Genomic DNA, 21,269 nt, shown 5'->3' with positions numbered 1-21,269 from the left:
ATTTTTTAAAGTAAGGGTCGATGAGAAATTTCAGACTCCAATGAGAGAAAAATTTAGCCTTTTTCTTTTCTCAAATTGGTATAAAGTTTTGTTCATGCATTTATTTGTCATTACCATAGATAACTTTGATGTGGCTGCCTTGGATTATAAAATACAATTTATGAATTACCATGTCTCATAGCTTGGGAAGTTAAAAGTAGATTGTGTACCCTAAATTATCCTTTGCAGAGATACAGCCACAAGGAGTCTGTGTTTTTTCACTGAACCCCCACTCTGCAATATATTGCTTAAATCCTATCGTTCAATAAATGTGCATTTCAGGGGTCAGCTGAGCATTTGTCTTCGTGTTTGACAAAGTCTATTCACGTATAAGCATTAGTGGGCAATGTAGAATATGCTAAACATTTGGTAGCAGTAAAGAGTTTACATCCCACATCCCACTGCAAATGACTTGAATTTTGCCATGTTGTTTACACTGCTTCCTCCTATGCTGCTAGTTAGTGTTCCATTTTTTCCCTCTTCCCCAAGGAGCTCCTAGCGCTCTTGTATATAGTTTTTTCCCCCTCTGGATTCCCCCCAATCTTTAAAATATATTTTCTCACGTTTGTTTTTTTTTTTTTTTTAAAGATTTTATTTATTTATTTGACAGAGATAGTGAGAGAAGGAACACAAGCAGGGGGAGTGGGAGAGGGAGGAGCAGGCCTCCCACGGAGCAGGGAGCCCGATGCGGGGCTTGATCCCAGGACCCTGGGATCATGACCTGAGCCGAAGGCAGACGCTTAACAATTGAGCCACCAAGGCGCCCCTCTCCATATTGTTTACATGTGTATTTTGTCCTCTGTTTATGGAGCCTGGAGGGGTTCTGTATTAGCCTGTGTCCCCATAGGTAAACAGAAAAAAAGACCTTATATCTTTTTACTCCTCAATTTTTTGACTAACTCTTGTTTCTGGGCTAATATGTTGCTTAAGGATCTTACCAGTTGAATATATAGAGCTTTTATTGGGGGGGGTGATTTATAAGCAGATTAAACCAAATAACAAGGTTTAAGACTTTTCTGCTATGACTATGAGATCAGTTTTGCTTAATAAAAGCCAATGGCTGAACTTTAATGAATGACTTCCTGGCTCAGCCTTAGAATTTTTCAATTTAGAAGTTAGTTTGGTTTTCAAAGACAAAAAGTGTTCATCAAAATTTCTGATTATATCAAAGATGAGTTCAGTCTTGTGATTGTCATAGTACTTTGTTTTGAAAAGTTCAGATCAACCGATAGGCTAGTGTTGTGGTGAGATCCATCCGGCATGTGCTCAGAGTAGATCTAAGACAAGGCGAGAACTAGAATTTCTTTCAGAAACTAGCTTAAGCTTTCAAGGGCAAATTGAACCCCTTGGGATTTACTATTTATAGATAGATGCCAATTTAATAATTTGACTACATAATTAGTAGTCCACTTCTGGAAGATGACTATGTAAACATAGTATTTATAAGTAAGTAATTTCTGGTAAGTATTATATTTACATAACCATCTGCTGTATTTATGTAGCTATTGTTGGCTGCTTCACTAGGATTCTACAAATTACTCAGAATCCCAGGAGGTAAGATTTCTGAATTGTCTATTTTCACTATGTGAAAGTCCAATCACAAAATTACTAATTTGTCTTTGATGTATATTTTTCTACTTGCTATGGGCTGGACCTAAATTTTTATCAGATGGTTGACTTGGTTTGTTACATTTTTACATTTCTAATATATATTTTTCAAAAGTTTGGGTTTTGTTTTTAGAAATTTTATCCTGTTTGTCTTCAAAGAATTATTTATTTGGTAGTTTTATATGTATATCTGGAAAATAGCTACTGGACTTTTCTGCAAAAGAAAGTTCCCTGTTAGGTACTATCTGAATCTAGTGTGACTGTATATGTAGGAATGTAATAATAATTAAATAGTTTACTGAGTGCCTTATTTTTGCCTACCTCATTTAAACCTTGAAGCAACATTCAGAGGTAAGTATAAATATGTTCATTGTACAGACGAGGAATGCTAGATTATCAAGCATCTTAACTATATCTCTCTCCTCCCGTTTAGTCTAGCTAAAGGAATTGAGGTACAGAGATGAAGCAAATTGCTGTTGACCTTCAGCAGATGACTTAACTTCACGATGGCTCAGTCATCATCTAGCCATCTAGATGTACCTATCTAGGCATCTCATCTAGTCTTTTTACAGATACACAAATGTCTAGGTTCCAACCCTACCCTGGAAATTCTGATTTGTTAATTGTAATTTTTCAAAAAGTCCACAAATAATTCTTTTGTATATCCATGATCAAGACCATTGCCATAGTAGTAAATGGTGTTTTAGATTCAGACAGGCTTGAATTCGAGTCCTGATTCCTCTAAACTTAACAGTTGAGTAACCTTGGCCAAGTTCTTTAGTCTCACTGAGATTCATCTATAAATTGAAGATATTATTACTGACTTTAGAGGGTTATTGAGAACGAATGATTTAGAATTATTCTTAAACATGGTCTGCTATTAAGGTATCATCATTATGTTACTCCTTTGTCTAATCAAAACACTCTTGTCATAATAATGTATATCAACTTGGTATCTGGTAATCTGATGAATACTACCATAAGGAATAATGATGGCTAGTTTTCATTATTTACCTTCATTAGTGGAATTGTCATAAGGGACAGAGGAGTAAGCAAGAGATTGTTTTATCACACCCATCAGCCAGACTTCTCTCTTGTGTATTAGTTTGGTCCTGGTAGGAAAAGAAGAGGGAAAAGGTTACTGGGACACTGGGACCTTCCTAAGGAGTTTTTCTTAAACCTTTCTCTCCCAACTTCTCAAAGCTTAGAATCACTAGCATCATCAATCCCTTAGTCTCATAACTGCATCCTGATTTACCTAGGTACTTTTACCTACCCCCTATTTTGCTTCCCCATTTTACCTCCATTAAATTTAATTCTAGCCTTCTTTTGGATTGGTTTGAGTTCAGTTGTGACTTAATTTGATGACTTGGACCCTACTTCTCTACATTCCTAGGCTATTACTCAAGTAAAGGTCAACCTAAATTCTAACCGACTTTGCCCCTTGTGGGCCCATTTCAGACTAGAGTTTTTAGCTTTTGATTATTGGGAAAGGATTAGATTAGCTAATCCTTGTCCACATGCCTTGTCCACATGGCTTTTCCTAGACCCTCCAGTCTCCTTTACTGTTTATATCTAATGGTCATAAAGTATACTACTAATGATATATGTTATTACTGCTAAATTAATAGAACATCAGTAGATCACAGTAGGTTGATTTTGTTATATATAACAAGCTTTGTTGTATGTATGTATAATTGCTTTGCAACTTGACCATTGAGGTTGTACTCCTTATGATAATTTAATAACTTAATAGCTTTATCAGAGACTGAAAAAGCTATGGAAAAAGTAGAATTTGAACTAGACTTTAAAAGATGGATATACATTTTTCTATAAGTAGGGAGGAGGGGCAAGGGATTCCAGTTAAGGAGACTGACATGAGCAAAGGCTTAAAGGAATGAGTATACAAATTCGGATCTTTGTGAGTAGATAATTTTTTTTACTTTTTCAGAGTGTTCATGTAGTAGGAATAAAACTATAGGTAGTTCAGAATAAAAATGGAAAATCCTAAAAGTTCAACCAAGATGTTTGAATTAGTAGGCTTTTGGTATGTTGTGAATTCATTTGGCTTTTTCTTGATTAACATACACATACAATTTAGGTCTGAGATTCCCTAAGAGATTCACATATTCACTGCATCCTTAAACACTTGGCCTGGTTCATGTAAGCTGATGACCACTGCCAGTCTCCTTTCTACCTCAAGTGGTTGTGCCTGGCGGGGCAGTGTCAGGTCAGCTACTTTTATCCTGATGCTTTAGTTCTCTCTGCCTGTTGTCCCCAATTCTTTCTTGTTAATCTCTAGGTTCCTGGTCCGCAACACAATGAGTGTCTGCTTATAAAGTTGTGATTTCTTATTTAAAGCTTTCTTTATATTTTCTTCACTCTTAAAAAGGTTGTTGGATATGTATTTTGTATATAAGATAGTTATTAACTTTCCTGTTTCTCTTCCTTTGCAGACCTAGAATATCAAGACATAATGGGAGCATTTTTAGACAAGCCAAAGATGGAAAAACATAATGCCCAGGGGCAGGGTAATGGGTTGCGATATGGGCTAAGCAGCATGCAAGGTTGGCGAGTTGAAATGGAGGATGCACATACGGCTGTGATCGGTTTGCCAAGTGGACTTGAAACATGGTCATTCTTTGCTGTGTATGACGGGCATGCTGGTTCTCAGGTTGCCAAATACTGCTGTGAGCATTTGTTAGATCACATCACCAATAACCAGGATTTTAAAGGGTCTGCAGGAGCACCTTCTGTGGAAAATGTAAAGAATGGAATCAGAACAGGTTTTCTGGAGATTGATGAACACATGAGAGTTATGTCAGAGAAGAAACATGGTGCAGATAGAAGTGGGTCAACAGCTGTGGGTGTCTTAATTTCTCCTCAACATACTTATTTCATTAACTGTGGAGACTCGAGAGGTTTACTTTGTAGAAACAGGAAAGTTCACTTCTTCACACAAGATCACAAACCAAGTAATCCGCTGGAAAAAGAACGAATTCAGAATGCAGGTGGTTCTGTAATGATTCAGCGTGTGAATGGCTCTCTGGCTGTATCGAGGGCCCTTGGGGACTTTGATTACAAATGTGTCCATGGAAAAGGTCCTACAGAGCAGCTTGTCTCACCAGAGCCTGAAGTCCATGATATTGAAAGATCTGAAGAAGATGATCAGTTCATTATCCTTGCATGTGATGGTATTTGGGATGTTATGGGAAATGAAGAGCTCTGTGATTTTGTAAGATCCAGACTTGAAGTCACTGATGACCTTGAGAAAGTTTGCAATGAAGTAGTCGACACCTGTTTGTATAAGGTAGTTAGATTTTCTTTTAAAAGATAAAAATGGTTGTATGTCATCTTAACTATTACTCTAGTATTTAATCATTTTAGAAACTAGTTCTCAGAAATAAGTTCTTGGCACAAAACTGCAGGATACTCTTTACCAATTAGGAAAATTTAGGAACATTTTTTAGAAATAAATTACCCAATTACCAAATATGCAAGAATTATAATCTAAATGGTCTTTTAGTAACCATGACTACCTCAGCTTTTTAATATTGTGGAAGATTATCAAAGGCAAAAAGAGTGCATGTCTTAAAAGGAAAGGCATGGGGGAGGGTTAGGCCTTTGTGTCTAATAAATGAAAAGCATTTTAGAATTTTAATATTTTATTTTTATCATGTGATATCTCCATACAATCATGGAAGTACTGTGAGACTATAGTCTAATGAATATGTAGCACCAACAAAGAGAATTTAGTGATCACTTGGTATGATGTAATAAAAATAGCCTTGAACATGGAGTCAGAAGAACGTGGTATGAGACTGAGTATGACTTCAGGTAAGCTATTTAAGCTGTCTGGAAAATCAGTTTCTTTAACTGTGAAAAAGGTAAGAGATATTATCACCCTATCTCATGGGGTTGTTGGGATGATCAAAGGTGTTCATATATGTAGATGAGCCAGCTCAGCCCTTTTATTTTACAGACGAGGAAGCTGAAGCAAGAGTAAGCCGACTGAAGAGGCAGGCCTTGAGTCAGGCTTACCTGGGTTACTTTTACAGTCTCGGACAAATTGTTTGACCTCTCTCAGCTATTGAGTGGAGATAGTAGCTAACTCATAGGACTGATGAGGAATTAAATTTTTTGTCTGTAATGTTCATTAATTCTTTGGGTTTTTTCTTCTTCTCTAACAAATGTTGATTTTATAAAACTCTTCTGAGACTACATATTTGATTTTCTTTTAACGTGCAGAAATAGAAAGTCATCTTAATGTTCTTTGTAGTTTTATAAGCATACTGCCAGCTCTACTTAAAATCTTAATTAAAATCTGATCATACTTAGAAATCAGGTTTATGTAACATCCAACACAAATCAAGTTTATGTAACATCCAGCACATAGGTTTTAAAAAAAAACAATAGAGCAATAACTTAATAGTTCACACTATTGATTTCTGAATTTGAGTAGAGCTGTGAACAGTGACGCATGTGCTCTTTGTCCCTTTTAGTATGCATAAAAGTAGTATCTATTTGTTGGTCTTATTCTGTTGCTCTTGAGAATTAAATAGTTGTTGGCTAGATTAAAAGCTGTTTTCTTGGAGAGAATTGTCACATTCAGACACTAGTAAATTATGACTCAGCTAATACTTTATCTTGTCTGCATTCTCCATTTAAAAAATTATTCCGTACCCTATCGTTTGCCACATTTTATACTGTTTTTCTCCAAGATTCTTTTTAATATTAAACTTTGTATGGTTTGCTTAAACTAATGGTATAAGGTCAGTTTTCCCATATTGAGGAATCAAATATTTAAAATGTAAAAGTTAACTCCAGTTCCTAATAGGGAGGGGAATATGAGGAGGCTAACATTGATTCAAGTATTTTAATTATAGCATTTTGAATACCTAGGTGTCTTTTTAAAAATGAATGTACTTCCTAAAAGTTAAGCCATTTTTTTAAATTATGAAAGTTAAAAAACTGGTTTATAAATTATATATATTTAGTGTTTTACTACTAATTCCATGTTTCTGTTTATTATGAAGCAAAGTAGTTAGCCCCCAAATTTATTATAATTTATTTTAAATATAAATTTGTCGAGTATACATGTAACTATAGGTCAAATCCCCTAGAATTTTCTGTTTTGTTGATTGTGTGTGTGTGTGTGTGTGCATGCATGTATGTATGTATATTTGTGTTCGGTATCTTCAAATTAAGTAGGCTGCCAGTAAATGTTCAGAAATATTTTTGTTTTATAGCATTTTAAAAAAATGATCGTTTGCAGTGGAGGTTAGCCTGTAGTGCTTCTCCCGTCTTTTGGAGTGTTGGTTATACTGGATGCCATATACACTGTATGTGCATGGGGAGGGGGGTGCCTCTCCACATATGCATATTTTTTCTCCTTTAAAACAATTTATATATTTTTTACTGGAACAAGTATATTTAAGATTGTCATGGCTGTAAAAGTTTTCAAGGCTTTAAAGAGCAAAAAGAAAGCATAATATTTCTCAAACTTTTTTCTTCCCAGGGAAGTCGAGACAACATGAGTGTGATATTGATCTGTTTTCCAAATGCACCCAAAGTATCACCAGAAGCAGTGAAGAAGGAGGCAGAATTGGACAAGTACCTGGAAAGCAGAGTAGAAGGTGGATCATTTAACAAAAAATAAGTAGCTTTATTAAAGAAAAACCTCAACACAATCAAAATATTTTAGCTTTTAGATCTTTACATGCCTTTGACATCTAGTGTTTAGTGTACAAAAGTGGGAAAGGGCATTTCTGTAGTAACTGTTCAGATGTTTTTGATTGTCCTATTACAGTTATATTAGAAATAACTAGTGTGACCCTGTACATTCTGTTCAGGATACTTTGTTTAAAAAGGCTAAAAAGTGTTTGTATGCTTTAAAATTCTTGATGAATTCACTGGCATGAGTAGTTTTATGCCAGGAAAGTCTGATTTGTGGTTTATTTAATTATAAACAGATTATTTATGATGGTGATAATTTGAATACCATCTTTCTGTGTAAAGCTATGTATATGAATTTAAGGTCTTTAGGATTTTTTTTTTAATAACTTGAAGATCACAGCCTGGTTATTAGCAACTTTCATGTGCCACAGCTTTTTAAAAAATTTATTTTAAACTGTTTCAAGGCTTCTTGCCTAAGCCATAAACTTCCTCACTGAGACAACATAGACCTGAATAGAAGATATACCAAGTTTCTACTTGGTAGAAATATAAATGCTGAATAAAAGGAAGAAATGAGTTGGGAATTTCAGGAATATATTTGTCATAATTCTGCAAATTACTTGGAGACAATTAGAAAGATGTTTGTAACTCTCAAGTGTAATGCCTTTAAATATCTGGAAAAATACAAGCGACCTTTTATGAAGCTGCTGCTTTAAATGCTAAGTCTCCCCAGAGAATTCCATTTGGTTGCATATATGCAATAAGCATGTAGATTATGCAGTTTCTTTTAAGCAGAAAAACTTGACATGCCTATGATAGCGTTAAAATGCATTTTGGGCTCCTAATGTCATGAATTTGCACATTAAAGATCTAATAGTGTGTAAGCATTGACCTACACACTATTATATCCTGCTATGCCCTGCATTATTAAAATTAATATGCACTTTAATTTTGTTTTCTCCGTTTTTACTGTTTGATATCAATTATGATCAGTCTGCTATTAGAATCATGATTGGTTTTGATTTTCAGTACTATCTAGAGCTGCTATTTTGTTTTTATTGCTCTCCCCCACTTGATAGTGCTATATCTAGTATGTGTATGTACTATTTAGTATTTCATTCATTGGACATACTATTCACTGAGTTTGTTTTCTTACTATTACCCAAGGCTCTTGGAATTTTTATATTTTAAATGAATCATTTTGATATGTTATTTATATATAATACAGTAAAATAAAATATTTAGAATGCTACCAAGTCATGCCACATTGGTTCAAACTGCTGGCTTAGTGGAAAAATGAAACAGTAAGAATATGTATTGGGATAAATTGGTATGTGATTTATTGGCACTTTAAAGTAATTTGGGTGTACATGTTTTCTTACTGATTTAAAGAATAAGTACTTTAGTTTTATTTACTGTGAAACAGGATCATATTTTAGAAATGAATTACAACTTTGTCTTTAGTGTACACTCTTTAAGTTTTTGGTGCAATTCTAAATAATTGCTTTAGATACATAATTTTATGTTACAATATTAAGTTTTATATTGCTTTTTATCAAGGAAGAATTGCTACCTGAATAGAGTTTACATCAGTACTCAATATTTTTGATATGTTGAAATATACTTGTATCATTCAATTTGAGATTATTATGTCACAAATCAAATTTCATATTCTTTACTGAGGTAGGTTTGATAAGACTGCAACTAGAAAATAAATAATTACATTAATTAAAATTGCTACTATATTTTAAAACATAGAATGTAACTATTTACATTGCAAAAGTTGTTCTAAGTAAAAAATACTGCATTCAGCTTCCAAAACAGGCACTGAATATTTTTTTCTTTCTTTTCTTTCTTTCTTTGTTTAAATGCATGTCTTCAAAATTGCTGTGATCTACTAAACCTCATTTTATTTGCTTTGAATACTTTTGGCTTCTCTGTCCACACCATACAAAAGAGGAAAGGCTTTTCAGCTCTCCCATTACCTGTGCCCTTCTAAATACGTGACTGTCTAGGGTTGTGATAAAAAGACTCAGCTCATAATTTAAACTACATCACTTAAGGTTGTGGTCCTTCTAAGCCAATTTAAGATTGTACTTGTACATATATACTTTTTAAATCTTTTCTGTTGACTGCCCAAGCTTTAAAGTTGCTAATTTGGAGATAACTGATAGGATGCCTCAGACTTGGTGTGGAGGGGAGTAGGGAAGAGCAGAATGTGTTTATATATGAGTATGGGAAACAGATCTTCTATACATATATTCTTTAGTAAAAGCATTCAGCCTTTTTACAATTCTAATTAATGTATAGTTCAAGAGCAATTAAAGGAATATTTCATAAAATTCATCTTGTTTTCCTTTTTAAAAGCAGAAGAAGCAATGCTAGTGTAGTATTAATGGTAAGACAGTTTAAATGTGTTGTCCCGTGTGGAATAAGAGATATTAACTGTTTTTAAAGCCTTACATTAATTTTTTAAAAGAATTTGTCTTCCTGTAATTTTCTTCACAATTAAAATACCCTAATATATATTTTAATAAAGGAGATGTAAGATACATCAAATATAGATGAATCAAGGTAATGTTTTTTAGACCTGAAACTATCATTGATTGAATTTATCATCAGTGTTCATTTCTATTGTATTTAGTCATCTATCCAATAATTGTATTGGCTTAGCAGAGACTGTATGTTAAGTGTTTTACAGCTTTAGATTGTGAAATTGTGCAGCTTAGGTAAACATCAAAACCCTTTATTTTTGTACAGCAGATTTCCAGCATTAGAACCATGTAGAATACTAGATGTTAAAGATTATACAATAAAGGAACTTGGCAAACCAAATCTGAGATCCTTGCTTTTTGTTCAGATTTAAGACTGGTTAAAAAAAAAAAAAAGCAAAAAAAGAATACATGGTAAAATTTGGCCTTAATTCCAAAAGGACAATTTGAGCCATTTAAAGAAATATGGGTAGCACTGTCTGTCTTTTAATATATGGCTTTAATGAGGAATTGATATTTTGAGACTTGATCGAAGGATGGAAGATCTTTATATGCATTGTAATTTTCAAAGGTATTTATAAATTGAGAACTAGAATGACAGTTTTCTTGCCCTAATGATGACAAAGAGAATTTCTTACATTTAAAAACATTTAAAAACAGAAAATTGAGCAAAACTTGAACTTTTAAATTACAAATACCTTTGGTATGATCTTGCATTTAGAATAAATATGCTAAAACTCCACGTGAAGACTTCTTGTACTTGATAGTTTGAGAATTCTTTAAGTTGGTTGTATATAATTGTTGCTCTTCTGTGGTATGAATAACAGTATGCGTCTACATGGCAACACTGCAGCTCATATCACTATACCCATTTAGTAACTGGATGTTTTGAAATTAACAATTTTAAGTGCAGTTGTATGGTTTATCAAATTTTTTCTTTGTAAAAATTTATCATGAAATTTAGATTTTTTTTCCACTCCATATGCCCTGTTCAAATGACCAACTGAGGAAATGGTATTATATATCTATTTACTGCTTAAAGATACTTCAGACAAAAATTAGGCTGTGAGTGGTAATCTGCACATGCTACTTAATCTCACTTTGCAAGTATAAACATATGTAAAAATGATTTGGGTTCATATATAATCAAAAAATTCCCTTATGTTTAAAGAGTTTTTTTCCTTTCAAATTTTGAGATTGGTTATTTTTTTAAAAAAAACCTGTGCAAAATTCAGGAAACATGTTTCTAGTCTAAAGAGAGGAGTTGACCTCCTCAGAAGTAACTAGTTGGCATCTTAAGAATATTCTCATTTGTATACCCATATCCTTGATCATATAGTACATTGATTTTAACATGAAATTTTTTTCACATTTTTGTCTTGTTTATTTTCATTCTTCGAAGTTAATCTGGAAAGTATCTCATTTTTGTGTGTCATTTTGTGCATCCCTTTGTCATAAATTTTCAAAAGTCAACTTGATTTTTTTTTCTAATACCAGCTTAGAAAATCTCAGATGTGGTAAATGCCATCTTTAAAAACCTAAGTTATCTTTGTTTCAGTTTTTTTTTTTTAATTAAATTTGGACAACACTTACAAAAAAAGTACTTCTGATTCCCAGAAATCATAAAGAAGCAGGGGGAAGGCGTCCCTGACTTAGTCCATGTGATGCGCACATTAGCAAGTGAGAACATCCCCAGCCTCCCACCAGGGGGTGAATTGGCAAGCAAGTAAGTTACATTCTGCATACTCTTAAAATTTATCTCCGCACATAAAAATGTTAGGTGTTCATTGATCAGATGTGTATTTACCTAATTTCTAAAGTGATGCAGTTATCTGTATGTTCAAAATGTTTAGCCTGTGATTCAGTATTTTTCATTATTAATGATACATGATGCATGTTTTAGAATAGGTGTCAGAATGTCATTATGTGTAACTAATTATACTGAAGGCTGTCTTTAGTGAAGGCTTGGGTTATAGGATAAGTATATAGTGAAATTTTTTTGTGTGAAATAATTTTTTAAGCTAAATTATGTAGCACTACAGAATTCTAATTGTCATTTTTATTGCTACTATTTTAATTTGATTTTGTCAATCCCTGGATAATTTAGCACCCCAGGGATGAGCATCTTTCCCTTCCTCCATCTAGGCCATTTTTTTCTATCTCTTGATTTTCCCAGTGTCTTTGATTTTTGATACCTGGTTGGTTGGATTTTGTAACGAGGGAATATAATATAGGAGGATGCATTTCTTGCCTTTTTCTGTGTGCATTTCAGTTCATAGAACTGGACTAATTTGTGTCAGATATTAAGCTTACATCTTTATAAACTAAAGTGGAGACTTTAAGAAATTTTATAATTCAAACATTTTTACCTCCGATATCTGTATAATGGACCTACAAAGATATATTGATAATTTCCTTGATTCTCTACTGTGTTGTGTAAATGTAACCATGTTCTTTATAATCATTTCTCTAAATAGTAATTGTTAAAATTCCTATTTGAAGCTTGGAAACCTTTTCTTCCAATATGACTTTCTGTGAAATGACTGTCTGTGAAATTGCTTCAAATCAATTTTGGAAGTAGGGAAGGCTATAACTTATAAATACCACTACAGATTGTTTAACAAAATGTTATTCAGAAAGTCCTAGACTTGGCAAGGAAATGTCATATTCGACATTTTAGCTTTAATAGAGTTTTTTAAAGGGGCATTACAAAAAGCAGAAATTTAAATGTAAAATTTATCTAAATTATTTTACCGCAACAGATGTTGAAGTTACTTCTACTTCAAAACTAACATTCAACTCTTAAGCAGGATATATATTAGTATTTTTATCTTAAAACTGCATTGTCATTGCTGACTCATAACCACATAAGCCAGTTCAAATGAAGTAGACCATATATAGACTGATTTTTTTTTTTTTTTGTACCATGTCTTTTAGTCTTCTATTAATTGGGTTGGTGGAATGTTAACATTTTAGAGTAAATTCCCCTCTAGTTTAACATAGGGGCTCAAATACCTTAAAGTGAGGATCACTTATTGACAGTAAGAAATAGAATTAAAATAATTTCTAAGTATAAGGTAATCTTTGACATTTTAATGAGCACCTAACTATGAATTGTTAAAGTTTTGTGCTCTAAAGAATTAACTTTCTGCATTTTTTTAAATTTAGGCGGAATGTAATTGAAGCCGTTTACAATAGACTGAATCCTTACAAAAATGATGACACTGTAAGTAACATTTTGGCTCCATCTGCTTTCCCTTCCACTTCATTCTAAATGCATATCCTTCCTACCTGTTTTTGCAGAGCTGTTCACTGCACGCATTCTCTTACACACACCCCTGATTGATTGCTCTGAACTCTGGCTGCACCACAGTTCTAGTGATTGAGGACATAATCATGGTGAGTGGCCACCTCTTGAAAAAGAAGAAAGTCCCTTTGAATTATTCTTGGTTTTTTAAGTCTCTGCAAGCAATCAGCTTCAGAAGGTTTGCCTCCACTAAATGATTTTTTGAAGTTGGAAATAATACCTCTGCTCAGAATTCTAAATTCTGAGTTTTGTAAGCAGCTGCAACAGAACTTCAGAATGCTCAGCTCCACTAAGTAGTTTTTGTTTGGAAATACCTTTGCTGAGAACCCTGAAATATATACTTCATTTAAATACTAAAGTAGAGAATTCTACTTATATAAAAAGACATTAGAATGTCCTATTCACCACTTAAATTTCTTGTTACAATTCTGTTGTAGTATGGTGTTTACAGAAAAGTGGTGACTTAAAATCATTTGGGCACAGCTCTGAGATATATATTGCATTATGAAGCCTCCTCAAATCTCATATTACCTGAAGCCTTAATATCTTCTTATGTAATAAAAGTAGTGTTCTGAAGATAAATTGGGTTTTAATTGAAGAAAATAAAAATTTTTTAGTAATTATACTGATTTAGAAATACATTTGGTCAACCTCATGGTAAAATTGTATTTCAAATATTTTATTCCAAAACAAAACAAAGGGTTAACAATTTTTTGAGCAGATAGAATACTGATATTACATATACACACAAACACATACACTTTAAAAAGCACTTGTAGTCCAAATGTCAACTTTATAAAACCTTACCTTTCCGCATTATCCAGAAAGTAATGTTTGTTGGCACCTCAGCTTTAATGTAGTTCCTTGTTCTGTTCTGTTTCCTTTTATAAAGGACTCTACATCAACTGATGACATGTGGTAAAACTGCTCATCTAGCCATGGAGTTTACCTTCACCTCCAAAGGAGAGTACAGCTCAACTTCCTTGAACCTTTTAAACATCCATCCTCAACTTTAAAGAAGGCCATCTGACGTGGGTGAGAGTGGGCCACACCGGAGAACTCAGCAGTACAACAGCTAGCCCAGGACTGAATTTTTTTTTTTTTTTTGTAAATTTGAGACTTAATGTAAACATGATTTCAAACCATAATTCATGTTGTAAATCAGACTCCAGCAATTTTTGTTGTATGATTTTGTTTTTTGTAAAGTGTAATTGTCCTTGTACAAAATGCTCATATTTAATTATGAACTGCTTTAAATCACTATCAAAGTTACAAAAAATGTTTGGCTTGTTGTGTGATGCAACAGATATATAGTCCTTTGAAGTCATGTTGTGCTTGGACTTGGGGTCGGGACAGGGAGAGTAGCAGCCATGCCAGCTAGACGCTCAAATGTGCTCACAATTATGGAGAATAATTCCAAAATCTTACAAAGCTGAACATCCAGGGAGTTAACCGAAAACTATCTTGGCAGTGGGGTTGGCACTGTTGATAAAGCTGGTCCCTTCATTTAACTGTCTTTTAGGTTGTTCTCGCCTTGTTGCCAGGAGTATTGCTGGTAATACAGTATATTCATAAGAATATCAATCTTGGGGCTAAAATGCCTTGATTCTTTGCACCTCTTTTACAAGTCCTTACGTTGAATTACTAATTGATAAGCAGCAGCTTCCTGCAGATAGGAGACTGCCACGTTTTTGCTATCATGATTGGCTGGGCCTGCTGCCATTCCTAGTAAGGTATTCTGATTCCATTTTATCAATAAAGCTTGATTTAACAAACAAGAAATTTAATCATGTATGTGTAATTCCTCCTTTACCCCACCCTTATAAAACACCATGCCATTGTAAATGAGAAGTTTCTCATGGGGAAAGATGCTAGTCTCTTTTAATTGGGAAATACTGTTACTTAAGGCACAGATGAAACTGTTTCCCTTCCATTAGAAAGACTACAAGATTTAAGTCTGTGTTGTTTCTTAATGTGTTTTTTAATGGAGTTCTTTCTGGCTGCTTATTTTTCATTAAGATGTGGATCAGCTTGAATTTGCCTACTGTTTAATTAAAATAATTGTCAGAGCTTGACAATCTAACACTCTATAGTAGGGGTGTGTGTGTGCGTGTGTGTGTGTGTGAGCGTGTGTTTGCCTGTGGTTCTTAATTGGCCCATGTCTTTAGAATCCAAGTAGTTCAGATGTATTTGTGATTTGAAATATAGCATGTTGCTAATATTTAGCTGTTGGCCTTTAAAAATAACTTTCAAAGCTTAAAGAATTGTAGATATAAAAATACCTAATTTAATTTAGGCTTAAATTCTTCTGATTAAGCATGTGAAAGTAAGTTTTTAAATCTGTCACGCAGAAAAGACTACTGTTTTGTGCCCTTCTGTATTTTTGTCTGTCTAGGTTGGATATTGTATTTATTGCCGTGTAATTTAATCATTCAGTAGGCAGATTCCCCACTAGAAAACTATGAACGTATAAGATTACAATACAACATTGAATACAAAATCGAAACTCTGTGTATAAAAGGTAGTATAATCAGTTTTGTTATATTTGTTTTTTTCCCTAACTTGGAAATATACATATTTGTATATATAGCCTTAAAACTAATGTAAAGTTAGGGGAGTAGTGGGCAAAGTAATGTGAAATGTCTCAGATTTAAGTAGTTACATACCAGCAAAACCTTTCCATTATCCCTCTTATTTGTGAGGCGATTCAATGTAATTTAATTGTATTTAATTTATAACTCAATCCAGCATGAATGAAGAAAAACAAGTACTATTTATATTTAGAAATTCGTAACAGTTGGAATTACAGAACCAATTCCAAACTTACAAATAAATGCTCGGTGTCTAAATCTGTGGTAGAGTGCGAAGTATGACGATGTTCAATTCTGGCTTTGCGGGCAGCTCCACGTGCGGTCCGCGGATGGCGGCGCTTCTCGTGTAGAGTGAGTCCTAGACCTACTAGCGCTGAAAACGAAATTCCTAGTGTAAGAAGCCAGCTCCTTAATATTTAAAGTAGACTGAATCTTTTAGTTCTAGAAATTTCAAAACCTTGAATTAGACTTTGAGATGCAAAATTGTAAGTCATGAGTAAAAATATGTGATGGAACGCTATATTTCAAACCATAACAGCATATTTAGGGTTGTTTTTTATTTGAGACTTTTTAAATAGAAAAGAAGAGGTTAAGATATTCCTTGTTAAAATTAGTACTGAAATGAAGCTTGGAAGTGAGAGAAAACTACTAAGTACTCTCTGAGAAGACTAAATCTTTTCCGCATGAGTCAGCATTGCCATACTATATATAATTTTTCATTGTAAAAAAGGAAGTATACATTATAATAGCAGACTGTGTGTGTTCTTGATTCCTGGGGGTAAGGGTGGGGGTGGGAACCAACCACACTTTTAAAAGGCACTTTTGCACCTCTGTTGTGCACATCATTTTTGTACCACTTAAGTTCTTACCCTCCCAACCCCCTTTTGTGTGCTAATTATAGCATCTCAGGGCAATGCCTCAAAATTTTTTGATGTGTTGTATGTTACTTTCTTTGGAGGGTGGAAGTTCTTGTATGATGGTAATATACCATTCAAAATGTACTTTCATTTAAGTGTTTTAATAGGATGAACTCAATTTGCTGCTTTTAATAGGAAATTCATTTTGTGTAGCAGACTCTTGTTACCCTAACATTAAAAATTTCACCGATCTCTTACTGTTTTAGCAAGGTAAGCTCTCTTAATTTCCACTTTCTTAAGGAATATACTTTTACAGATAACAGAAACAGTGCTCAATATTAGAATTAACTTTGAAAAATCCAAGTGGTATTTTTCTTATTTAGCTTTAGAACTATTTCAAACATTTGTAATTGTAATGCTTGCTCCTAGAGTACTATGCAATTAGCATGCTGCTCCGCCCACGCATTTGTTCACCACGTCAAGAAATTTGGATTAAAGACTAAATCAAGTATGTAATTCAAATAATCTGAATTATACTAGCACTTTTAGTGACCATCCATTTGACCACATGTCAATTCTGCTAATAATCCAGGTTTCCCACAAAATGTATTGAGTGTTACCTGCAAAACACTGTTCTAGGCCCAAGTACCTTGGAACTATAAAGACATGAATAGGTCCTTGCCCTCAAGGAGTTTACATTTGAGTACAATTTATAATCTAATGTATGTTAATATTGTAACTGAATCACTCATCCAGAAAAATAGTTACAGTCCCCCTACTGTCTGCCAGATAATTGTCCTGAACAAGGCAGGTCTCTGCCCTAAAGAGCTCCTTTGTACTACCATTATTCATTTGAAAATGCTCCTGTTTACTTTCTTCTCCCCAAAGTTAAAAATCTCATTCAGAAGAAAATTTTGCTCAGCATAGTAATAAAATTGGACTGAGGAGGCTCAACTCTATTCAGTATGCTTGACTACCTTTAACAAATGGCCTTTATTTACTCTTCCTGCCGACAGCAGCCAGTCAGAGAAATAGGTCATGGATTTCTTAGATTCTCCAACCTTGGAAATACTGGTTGAGTTTGAGCTTAAGGCATTTAAAAAAAAAAAAATATATATATATATATAGCTAAATTTATCTTATTTAAGAGAAAAATCTGTTTTTTGAAAACACACTGCCAGTGTTAATAATTTTATCCAAATGATTACTATGTGTTTTAATTTTTAAAAATAATTTCACTGCCCATCTTTATTGGACAAATTCATATGGGAATTCAATTTGTGATTTCTGAAAGAACTGACAAAATTGGTTACAGGTTTTCTGTTTTCATTTTGAATTTCATGGTGTATCGTTTTAATTCATAAAGTTTGAATTAGAGGTGTAAGCCTATGTTTTGTTATTTGTACAGTATTATGTTAGGATTTGGTAGTAGAAAATATGTAAATATTTCAGTACATAGATGTTTCTCTTTTGAGGTTTTTCTTTGAAGGAATCTTAAAGAGTTTCATACCTTTGCTTGCAGGTATTGCTAGTGAGATGACCATTTTGTAATTGAGTCTTCTAATTAGTTTTTCTTTTAGTCATGAGGATGACTTCTCTGTAGTTTAAAACTTTAGAAGCCTAATTTCACTTTATTTCCTTCAATAATGTGCCATGAGTTTGGATTGTATTTTTAAATTATACATTACTTTAGAATATGCTTGAAATATTTAAGAATACATTTTCTAAATGTTGGGAGTAAAATACTGTATTGTTTTGTTGGTCAGAATAATAAGTCTCAAGTGTTAGTTATTACTGAAATCAAGATGCCATACAGAATTGATGAGAGGTATTTGGTTCCACTTTGTTGTCAAATGAACATTTCTACTTCTGTTCACCTTCACGCAGATTCTTTCCCTTTTGCCTGCTTTATATATTAACCTAGGGGCCTCTACTCTCGTGTTTTCCTGATTATATTACCAGCAGGTAGAAGTGCACCAACTAGAAAAACTCAGATATATTTATATTGTAGTTGACAACATATTAGATGGGGGAAAATGTTGTTTGAATTGATATAACAAAGAAGTGACTTTTCCCCCCCCCTTCATGCAGCACGAAATGTTGCTTGATTTCCTCTACTGCCCTCTTGGTGATGGTTCTCTCTGTCTCTCTTTCAGCAGGCCAGTTCTGTTTTCTTGGGTGCATTACCTCACCAAGGCCAATTAACACTATATAAAAGTGGGCCAAAAATAAGAAAACTTGGGAGACGGAAGGGTGGGTAGATGCCAGTGAGGAAGACAGAGAGGATTGCTCTTAATTATTTTAAATGCCATTGGAAGGTCTTCCTTGAGCCTAGCTGTATATTATTAACTGTTGCATCACATAAACCAGCAAGAACCAACCTTTGCTTCTTCAGATCATTTGATTTTTTCCAGCAAGGGAGATAATGGTAAAAATTACTGCTGCTTAAACTTAACTGAGAAAAATAAATGCAATGTTTATTCACCACAAAACCCAATCCTTCTGTTCTTTTAATTGCTCCAAAGCTCAGTTTTCTGTTAGCTTTCTTATTGAATTAAATGTTTAGAAAGATTTAATGTTTTTCCTTTCTTTTATATAGTCCTCCTGATCCAGTAAAGGACATTTAGTAACATTTGTGTTTGTATGGTACTATCTGAAGATTTGTATAGGAGATTGGGTAGCTGCAGAACAAAATTAGTAAAAATTAGGTACAGTGAGTGGTACAAATTCATTTTAGCAGTGGTTCTTAATTTTTTAGGTTCCCAGGCCCTTTGAAATTGATGAATCCTAGGAACTTCCTTACACAGGAAAATTCATATAATGTACATAACTCCCCAAAGTTTACAATATTGCATTGGTTCGTCAGCCTTTTTCCTGCAAAGCCCATAAAAATTTCAAGGGCATCAAAATAATTTGAGTCTATATTTTAAGGAAGTGTTTAACTTTTTTAAAAGATAAAAGAGGTGGATGGGACCCTAGGCTAGAACCTGATACGAAAATATCCTTTTTAAAGATGGTATTTTGGGGGGAAGCAAGTAATTAAAGGTGAATAGAGTATTTGGACTAGTTTTGGAGGATAACATCACTCTAAGTTTGCCACTTGAAACAACAGAAAAGAGGTAAAAAATGGAAATTGAAAGTTTGAAATGTTTCTGACCTGCATAGTGCAAATACAGTATATTCACAACACGTTTAACTGTCAGATCTCACTCAGGTTTTGAGCTCCCTAGTCTTAGAGTTCATCAAACGTGTAATTCACTTCAGATTCTAAGGAATTGGGTATTTACTTACTGATACAGAATGTTAAAATAGGATGTAACATACAGCCATTAATGTATAGAATTAATGGGATATCTACTAAAATATAACCACCATGAAAAAATTTATTAGCTTGTTGCATTTGTTGCCAAAATAAGTTACAGCTTATTTAATTCCCATTTGTGGGAATTTTGAAACACAGAAACCATTGTCTTACTTGGTTAGCCATTGATTAAGACAACAGCGTATGTGCAGGAAAATACCTTGTTTGTAGTAATACGCCCAAATAGTAGTTGGTTTCACTCTTGAAATGATTTTTTTTCACTTAATTTGTATAAATGTTATGAGTGGAGAGACCATGTACATGTTAAAGCATGTTGCATTATATAAATACATTCATTTTTTAAATCTATAAATGTAAAACTAATACAACTGCAGAAATATTTTTCCTAAACAGTGTATAACAAAATTCTCCACAGTTAACTCACCCACTGTTTGCCGTTTATGTGATCCAAACTTTAAAGAAATTCCATAAATGTATATTTTGTATTATGTACCATTTTCCTGGTCCAAAGAAAACATGTGGATTCAGTTCTAACTTTAAGAATGTACTTTTGTTTTTAAGTCTGTTGAAGAAATTGCATTCGGCCTGTGAATGATTGCAGATTGTATGTGAGATGAAAAGTAGAAATAATTTCTAGTTTGCAAAATTGGTGCCACTAAATAAACAGGCAATTGCATAATGTGTGTGTGTGTTTATGATTGTTCGATACTGCAGGCAGCATTTTTGTTCTGCCTAGAAACATGGGAGTTTTGAAGTTAGTTATTAGGATACCTTAAGAGAATTGTTGTTCAACTCAATTTGGTTCATTGGCTAAGGAAGATAGAACTGATAGCCATAATTTGAACTGGACTTGTCCCTTCTTGACTTTAGGAAGATTACTGAAAGCAAGTAAGTTTGAATTGATGGTTATTTTCATAAAAACATTCCAGAAACGAAGAAGCCAGAAGTTGTTCCTCTTGGGCAAGAACTTTTCCATTTGTCTTCTTACAATAAAGATTTCTTACTCCCTTGGAGAATTGGGAATTGGGAGTGGTCTGGAACTTACCCATTTAGTGTCCCTGGTGTAGTGCTCACTTCATTGTGCGTGTGTGTGTGTATGTTGGTGCTTCTGCTAATTCTGATATTTTGTTGTATTACCTGTGTTCATGTCTGGAAGTGTGACTTAGAGGCTTGCAGAATTGAATTAGAGGGATTTTAACATACATTGAATTGGTGATGTAAGTTAAGTTCTATGAACTGCAAAAGCTAATTGTCATAAAATGTGTAATGAAAACACATTAATTAAAGGTAGCAAGTCTTAGAAATAAGTAAGGTTGAGGCAAATAAGATTTATTTGGCTTACATGTAACTAGTGCCTGTTCACCTGTCAAAGTGTAG

At 33.6% G+C, this 21,269-nt stretch overlaps 1 protein-coding gene across 3 annotated transcripts in view; it reads left to right on the top strand.

Annotated features, from left to right (window-relative positions):
- The window catches only part of PPM1A (protein phosphatase, Mg2+/Mn2+ dependent 1A), a 46,371-nt gene extending 25,804 nt beyond the window's left edge, over positions 1–20,567 (top strand). For all 3 annotated transcript variants that reach the window (XM_034992768.1, XM_034992766.1, XM_034992767.1), the window contains 5 exons: positions 4,104–4,957; positions 7,166–7,283; positions 11,433–11,541; positions 12,984–13,041; positions 14,015–20,567. In XM_034992768.1, coding sequence (XP_034848659.1) covers positions 4,124–4,957; positions 7,166–7,283; positions 11,433–11,541; positions 12,984–13,041; positions 14,015–14,044 — 1,149 coding nt within the window. In that variant the 5' untranslated portion in view covers positions 4,104–4,123 and the 3' untranslated portion in view covers positions 14,045–20,567. The remainder of the gene's footprint in view (positions 1–4,103; positions 4,958–7,165; positions 7,284–11,432; positions 11,542–12,983; positions 13,042–14,014) is intronic.
- Positions 20,568–21,269: the final 702 nt, after the last annotated feature.

Source organism: Mirounga leonina, unplaced genomic scaffold, assembly GCF_011800145.1.
Source record: "Mirounga leonina isolate KUSES-001 unplaced genomic scaffold, KU_Mleo_1.0 Mir_82, whole genome shotgun sequence".
Classification (NCBI taxonomy): Eukaryota; Metazoa; Chordata; class Mammalia; order Carnivora; family Phocidae; genus Mirounga; species Mirounga leonina.
Note: the sequence above shows the minus strand (reverse complement) of the source record. Positions and strands in the feature narration are given on the sequence as shown.